Here is an 8,121-nt window from a genome sequence, read left to right on the forward strand (position 1 = left end):
GCTATGTTTCATATAGTATGTATTAATTTCTGGATGTCCATCATCCATTTCAAATTATATGTTAAGAATTGAAATTCGTATGATATGTTATGAAATTCAATTAGTACAATATGTTATGAAATGCAAATCGTACAATGAGCAAAGTGTATGATATGTTACGAATTCAAATTTGTTGTGGCTACCGTTAGCTAGGTGGCTATCGCTAATGTTAACTAGGCTAGGGGTTATGGGTTAGGGTTAGAGTTGAGGTTATGAGTTAGGTTAAAGGGTTAGCTATCATGCTAAGTAGTTGCAAAGTATCTAAAAGGTAGCAAGTAGTTGCAAAGTAGATCATTAGATGAAGTTGTCCGTAATGAGATTCCAACACACAACCCTTGGGTTGCTAGATGTTCTCTTTATACACCCAACCCGACTAACAACCCAACTGTTGTTTTTGCCTTAAGTAACCTTGTGTCTTATGTAACTATACCAAATGTAACATATCATACTAATTTTAGTGTCCTGGATTTACGTTTACTATGTCATGTCTAGTCTATGAGACCAGGCTGCAGAGATGCATAAAGCATTTCTGGTCTCCTGAGTCCCAGCAATTCATTTTTGTCTTCTCTAGTGGATATCAGTTCTTGGTCCGTATCTCTGAGGATATAAAAGCCACTGTATTAAGTCATATTTTCCCTTTAAGAGGACAGTCTGGACTTTTCAAAGATATCACATGTGCAGTGATGTGACCTTGAAAACGTTATCTTCCTGGCTCTTTAAAAAATGTCTGCCATCAAAATTAGCACATTAATTTTCATTTTCATGAGTTTGATATTCAAATTATTTATAGTAAGTGAGTATCTCAGGAATGGATAAGTGAGTTGTTAGAACTGTGTAATAATTTTTCAACAGCTTATCAAGAAATGTCCTCTGTAGTGAACACCCGGATGCCGCAACTATGTTTTTCACCTACTGTACCCATTGACTGTTGTAATGTAGTGAACTTAATGCCATAATCCATTCCGTGTATTCATACTGTGGGTTTCCATGTCCATGTTTTTCAGTAGCCAGATGGCGGGAGGCATATAACATGTGAACTATGTAATGCCAGCAAACTTCTGAGTCAAGTTAAACTAAAGTGTAGGAACGCCTCAGTTCTTATAAACATAAGAAATCTAAATAACTGGACGTTACAACTGTAATGTAAAATGTTTCATATTAACGTCCTAATGACCACTACTGTCACGACTTCTGCCGAAGTTGGTGCCTCTCCTTGTTCGGGCGGCGTTCGGCGGTCGACTTCACCGGCTTTCTAGCCTCCACCGATCTACATTTTTTCCCCCATTTGTTTTTGTCTGTATTGTACACACCTGGTTCCCATTACGTTTTTATTATTTCCCTATTTAACCCTCTGGAGCCATCATGGTTTTGTGCGTGTTTTCTGTTGTCAGTTGTCTCGTTTATGTGATTCTGGATGTTTTGTTCTCCTTGTTGGAAGATTATTTTTGAGTATAGTTACTATTATTACTCATCTCTGTGTCCTGCGCCTGACTCCGCCTTACCCACATCACCAAGACTATGACAACTACAAAGTACAATATTTACTTACAATAAAAGATAAATAACAATATATTCAAATTTTTCTACTCTCACCCCAAACACTTATGTCAACAACAAAAAAAACATAATAAATCCTAACGTTTGAGGGGGGGTTCTAGAGGATAATTATAGTATCCTATGCCCTAGGGATAAAATAATTTAAAAAACGGGCATGTTAAGTACAAAAAAAAGAACACAAATATTTGCACACATCTGTCATGTATTTAATATTGTGTATTTGTATGACCTATTTTAATATGTAATTTATGCCACCGATGACTTTCTGAATCTATTTATATTCAGTCCAGCGCATGATACAGCACGTCCAGATGTGCATAGTAAAGAGGTGATGATTTGTTAATTCACTTGCTCAGATCTCAAACTCGGATTGGCTACTTCAGAGATGCAACGCTCTAACTGGCTGGAGAGCGCATGCTGGAAAAGAAACGAATCAGACAAAGTCACTACACTTCACAGTGCGCCTTCAGTCCGGAGGATTCATACCAAGAGCTGTGCGCAAAATTGACTTACTTATGGGAACATATCAACCCTTTATGGATTCATGTCAAACTGGATGCAACGTGCCATATCAAATGTGAGTATTAGCAGACTAGTCCAAGTGGATTATAGGCTACAATTATGATGGATTTTTGCTCTTACTGTATTTTAGACAAAAACTTGCAGGAATTGATCTCCTCATATTTTCTCTTTTAGGCGTTAATTGTGACGGTCACTCTGAAATAAATAAAATGGTAAGTATTTTTCCATTCTGTAACCTAAGCATACATTAGATTGCCAAGCAGTAGTGGGAAATGGCACTGAAATTGGTTTATGCACAGTCTGCTCAAATTGTAATTGTGCGTAAAATGGCAATGAATTAGATCAACTATAGGCCTACCATATTTAAAATTAAATAGGTCAATTGTATTTCAAGATACTAAATGAAATGTCAATCCCTGAAATTATGGGGTTTAACACCAGCATATAGAGACAACATCTGCAGGGCAACAATGCTCTGTGCAAAGGCGGCGTTATCACGCATAATGTCTGACTAGATACCCAAATGCATCTGCAGAGGGATGATATCCACTGTAAGCTATGCCATGAGTCGGGGAAACAAACTCATGGCACTTAGTTAAGGTGCTCTATATCTATGAGCCAGATGGGTGTCTAATGTGTTAGATATACTTTTCATTTTCACTGTATGAAAAGGGCATCATAATTTCCTGTAATTGTAAAGAGTATTTTCCTTTGTGGAGGTCTACAGTATCTCTTGAAACTATAGATGTGATTTTACCACTTCGTCCTTTTTGGCAACAAAAAACAATCCCTGCAGGAAGGTTATTATAGCTAAATTATGTTTTATATAAGTCAGACTTTTATAGGCAATTTGTGTCTGTTGTGTCTGAGTGTACCACACAACCCGTGTTGTGCTGAGTGTACCACACAACCCGTGTTGTGTCGGAGTGTACCACACAACCCGTGTTGTGTCGGAGTGTACCACACAACCCGTGTTGTGTCGGAGTGTACCACACAACCCGTGTTGTGGCTGAGTGTACCACACAACCCGTGTTGTGGCTGAGTGTACCACACAACCCGTTTTGTGTCGGAGTGTACCACACAAGCCGTTTTGTGTCTGAGTGTACCACACAACCCGTGTTGTAGTTGAGTGTACCACACAACCCGTGTTGTAGCTGAGTGTACCACACAACCCGTGTTGTGCCTGAGTGTACCACACAACCCGTGTTGTGTCTGAGTGGATTACACAACCCGTGTTGTAGTTGAGTGTACCACACAACCCGTGTTGTGTCGGAGTGTACCACACAACCTGTGTTGTGTCTGAGTGTACCACACAACCCGTTTTGTGTCGGAGTGTACCACACAACCCGTGTTGTCCCTGAGTGTACCACACAACCCGTGTTGTGTCTGAGTGGATTACACAACCCGTGTTGTAGTTGAGTGTACCACACAACCCGTGTTGTGTCGGAGTGTACCACACAACCCGTGTTGTGGCTGAGTGTACCACACAACCCGTTTTGTGTCAGACTGTACCACACAACCCGTGTTGTGTCGGAGTGTACCACACAACCCGTGTTGTGGCTGAGTGTACCACACAACCCGTGTTGTGTCGGAGTGTACCACACAACCCGTGTTGTGTCGGAGTGTACCACACAACCCGTGTTGTGTCTGAGTGTACGACACAACCCGTGTTGTGTCTGAGTGTACCACACAACCCGTGTTGTGTCTGAGTGTACCACACAACCCGTGTTGTGTCTGAGTGTACCACACAACCCGTGTTGTGTCTGAGTGTACCACACAACCCGTTTTGTGTCGGAGTGTACCACACAACCCGTGTTGTGGCTGAGTGTACCACACAACCCGTTTTGTGTCAGACTGTACCACACAACCCGTGTTGTGTCGGAGTGTACCACACAACCCGTGTTGTGTCTGAGTGTACCACACAACCCGTGTTGTGTCGGAGTGTACCACACAACCCGTGTTGTGGCTGAGTGTACCACACAACCCGTGTTGTGTCTGAGTGTACCACACAACCCGTGTTGTGTCTGCATTCTCAAGTTCCCGCTCTGTCTAACTTTGTTGTGATGAAAGCAAACAGAGGCATAAGGTGTTAGCACAGGGTCAAATGCTTCAGTAGACAATAGAGGAGCTTGGGCTCTTACCCACAGCATGACAGGGCATAGGGTCACACACTGACAGAACAGGAAAGAGAGGACTATGGGGTGAACAGGACTGTTCATTCACTGGATGTGACCTCTATGGTCAGACATAAATATGTGTCTCAGAGGGCTCCATGTTTCTCCTCCTCTGGTCTGCTAAACATTTCTCACCTCACTGTCAGATCAGTCCCCCATAAAGGTATGGAAGGTAAAGGTACAGTGGCCATGTTCGAATACCCATACTATTGTACTACATACTTAAACTGCATAGTATTTAGTCATTGTCACATACTATTTAGGACATACTGTTTAGTCAAAAGTATGCAGTATTTCATGGCTGCAGCGCAGGAGCAGATCCTGATTGGCTGAGCAGGTGTGGCGGGGCCGAATGCGGGTGGTATTTAGTTTAAAAGCTCCGACTAAGCCCAAAAGAACAAGAAACACTTTTCAGTGAGAAAACAGAAATCCACTTTGACAAAAAAAAAAATGTTTTCAAAGATGTAGCCTATGATGCAATACTCCTGATCATTTTAAGGAGAAGAAAAACTACTTAGCCTACATTTGAACACCACCGCAGAAGCTTTGGGCATCTTCGCAATTAAGTATCTTAGTTTTGTTGGTGTCTACTTGAAGAGAACTAGGGCCTATCACTCGCAGCCCAACTCTTCCAATGCATTGTGGAAAAGTCTGCATCGAATTTTACGAGATGGAGAGCCGAAATGAGTATATCATTCTGACATTTAAACCATACTTGATTTTTTTTTCTTCGAATTGTCGCATACTATTTGAATGTGTCGTGCGTGATTGCGTTGTTTCCCGCTATTCGTTCAATTCGGTAGCGAATCCACCATATCAAATTGATCAGCTGTTGTCAAAGCCGAAATTAGTATGACATCCGGACATTTAAAGTATAATACAATTTCTACATTTTTGTAAACTTAATATTGTAATGCTATTTGGTACTGTCGAAAGATATTATGCCTGTCATGAAAGGACTTAACGGATGCTCTCAACGTTTTATTTTTGACTAAGTTAACATTTCTGTCAGGACTACATGATTTACTCTTCTATCCCACTTTTTGAAGTATCAGTTTGTGTATGTTTTGTTGGCCACCTTTTTCAATCAGAGGTAATGTCGTACGTGGTTTGCGAACCGTTATGCTCAGTCAACCCTGTTTGATTTTGAGTGTGGACGCTGCTCACTGGTTGGTTTGGACCAATCAGAGTTGGTCCCTGTGAATCAAAAGGAGAGGAAATGAGAGTATATGCTCTTTAGTGTGTCACAGCTGACTTCCATATGCAGGCATCCCTCGCCCTTAAAGAGACACACACATACCGACATCCTGGGCCTGTGCCAGAGAAGCCTCAATCCCCCTGCAGATCACCCTTTGAGCAAGGATCATCAACTAGATTCAGCCACTATTTTTTGGAACGGATGGTCAGGAGGCCTGAACATAATTACAAATCATGTGTAAACTGCAAATTGACCGCAAGAAGCCCAAACATATATCATATTTGACTAAAACATAATTATTTCAAACCATGCTAACAGTTGTATATGATCACATATATATATCTCTCTATTATGAGTGGGAATACTTTGGAACAGATTTCCAAAATTTAAATCACTTGGAGCTGATTTGCTGGTGTTTTTACAGTCTTTTATGTCCAAAATTAAACTTTTTGTTGTTGTTGCTAAAACCACTTGGAGTGGGTGGATCCATATGAAAACTGGTCAAGTGTGGTGTGATAGTTATGTATCTGAGAAGGGTGCAGGACAGTTGGAGCAGGGCAGGTAGAGCAGGACAGGTAGAGCAGGACAGGTAGAGCATGGGTGTTGTTTACCGCTCAGATGGATGTTTGAGGGGAGTATTTACGTCCGTTTGGCAGTGTGAGTTCAAGTTTACAAAAGAGGCGTAGCTCTTCCAGACAGTCGAAACCTATCAGCAGTCAGCCACTCTTCAAGTCTGAGCCTGCCCTACAGATCTGGTCTCCACTATAGTCACCAACAAATGCTGTGTGCTTATCAGAAAGAGTTCAGCTCAGACTTTGTTGAGAATGTTCGGTCTATCAAACATCTGCAGCAGGCTGGACTTGATTTAGACATAGAACATGTATTGTGTGATTTTGTAGAAAATCTTTGCTAACACAAAATAATAGCACTCATCCACTGACTGTGTTTTCTTTAACTAAACATAATAATGTGTCAAAGTGTGTGTGTACCAGCCTATGTCTGACTGCGTCCCTTGTCCCTCCCAGCTGTGTCTGCGTGACTCTGGAGATTGCCTGCGGGACCAGATGCACTACATGATGAGGTCCCTGCAGGACTTGAAACACCTGAGAAGGACCTGCCCTGCTGCTGCCCCTGCTGCTCCTGCCATCACCCCTGCCACCACCCTGGTCCACCGCTCTGCAGTGGCACGAGCCTGCTATCAGAGGGCACTGCAGCGGGAGCGCCGTACCCGCCTGCGCATCTCTGACGCCAGTACGGCCAGCACCTACGACTCAGCCTGCTGTCTGGCCAGTCCTCTGGAGGAGGAGGAGGGTGCAGGCAGCCGGCTGGGTCTGGGCCTTGGCCTGGGTCTGACCTCCCCCAGCAGTGAGAAGAGTCTGGAGTTTGACTCTGGCTACTCTGAGGCCTCCTGGCAGGACGAGGCCGTGGTGCTCAGGAGGACCAGGAACGTACGGGTGTCCTCCTCCGCCTGCCTCCGAACCAACCAGGCTCCCAGTGGCCTGGTCCGGCCCAAATCCACATCAGACGCCTGCCTGGAGAGGTGGACCTCATTCGAGGCCAGCGACCCAGAGGACTGGACCACGTCACTGCTGACACGGGGACGGAACAGGCAACCTCTGGTACTGGGGGACAACAGCTTTGCTGACCTCATACAGAACTGGATGGATCTACCGGACTGCCCTGAACCAGCAGAACTGAAGCCCATCTCTGGCTTCTTGGTCAACATGAGGCGGAAAATAGCTGGGATGTCAAAGAGTGTAGAGGGGAGGGTGAGGATGAGGTCCTCAGACTCTTCTTCACATGTGAGTCGGACAGCCATGGCCCCCAAACGACTCTCCTGCCCCCTGGGGGTGCAGGCCCCTGCCCCACGCCAGTCCCCCTTCTTCCACCAGTCCCACTCTGGCCTGCATGAACTAGACACAGACTTCTATCAGTTCACTGCCCTCATGAAGACTGGCAGCAGACAGCCTATTATCTGTAATAACATCATCAGCTACATCTGACACCAGGTCAGCCACTAACAGACACTCATTCTAGGCAATGGACAATCCCCAAAGTCACTATTTTTATATGATAAATGTTATCACTATGTTCTGACTATATGCTGCCAAAAATAAAACAAATTATTTGAGATTGGAAATATTTGTTGTGTCAATGACAAGTTAAACTATAAGAGACAGGCTTTACAGTGGCTGGATACCAGTCAGAAGGAGGTATCAGAATGAATGGAGAACTAGTCAAAGTGAGGCCAGAGTATTTAGCCTGCTGTAGTCACCGGAGATGAATTAATGTCAGTCAGAGTGAGAGGCGCTTCACTACTCACTGCACACACATGATCAAAGACATATTTTACTACCTGCTGTGGGAAAAGGAACAGAAAGGAGGGTTTCATTACGTTGCTAATTAGAATCATATTGAAACTCTAGGCAAATAGCGTCGAGAGTGGTGGGTATCATGCAAGCTTGAGAAGATAACCCATTTGGACCATTTAGTCACCAGACCCCTGTTTATTTAAAACCGTTTTTATCGTTCAAGTTACGTAACAATCGGATGATCAAATGAAAGTTATCACAAAGATATCTTTACAAAAGATGGTATGCATTACATTTTCCCAGGCCTCTTTCATCTCTT

The 8,121-nt window shown here is 43.5% G+C and overlaps 1 protein-coding gene across 1 annotated transcript; it reads left to right on the plus strand.

Moving 5' to 3' along the window:
• The first annotated feature begins 1,995 nt into the window (after positions 1–1,995).
• On the plus strand, positions 1,996–7,630 carry LOC115143142 (PAK4-inhibitor inka1-like). The gene is made up of 3 exons (XM_029683253.2): positions 1,996–2,173; positions 2,293–2,330; positions 6,516–7,630. The coding sequence occupies exons 1-3, from the start codon at positions 2,011–2,013 to the stop codon at positions 7,491–7,493; spliced, it is 1,179 nt and encodes a 392-aa protein (XP_029539113.1). The 5' UTR covers positions 1,996–2,010; the 3' UTR covers positions 7,494–7,630.
• Positions 7,631–8,121: the final 491 nt, after the last annotated feature.

This window comes from Oncorhynchus nerka, linkage group LG15 (genome assembly GCF_034236695.1).
Source record: "Oncorhynchus nerka isolate Pitt River linkage group LG15, Oner_Uvic_2.0, whole genome shotgun sequence".
NCBI lineage: Eukaryota > Metazoa > Chordata > Actinopteri > Salmoniformes > Salmonidae > Oncorhynchus > Oncorhynchus nerka.

What these genes read in the sequence shown, in the direction of transcription:
- LOC115143142 (XM_029683253.2), top strand. Translation starts at nt 2,011, where the DNA reads ATGCTGGAAAAGAAACGAATCAGACAAAGTCACTACACTTCACAGTGC. An exon ending in TGCAACGTGCCATATCAAAT is followed by an intron (nt 2,174 to 2,292) that starts GTGAGTATTAGC and finishes TTTCTCTTTTAG; the next exon opens with GCGTTAATTGTGACGGTCAC. An exon ending in ACTCTGAAATAAATAAAATG is followed by an intron (nt 2,331 to 6,515) that starts GTAAGTATTTTT and finishes TGTCCCTCCCAG; the next exon opens with CTGTGTCTGCGTGACTCTGG.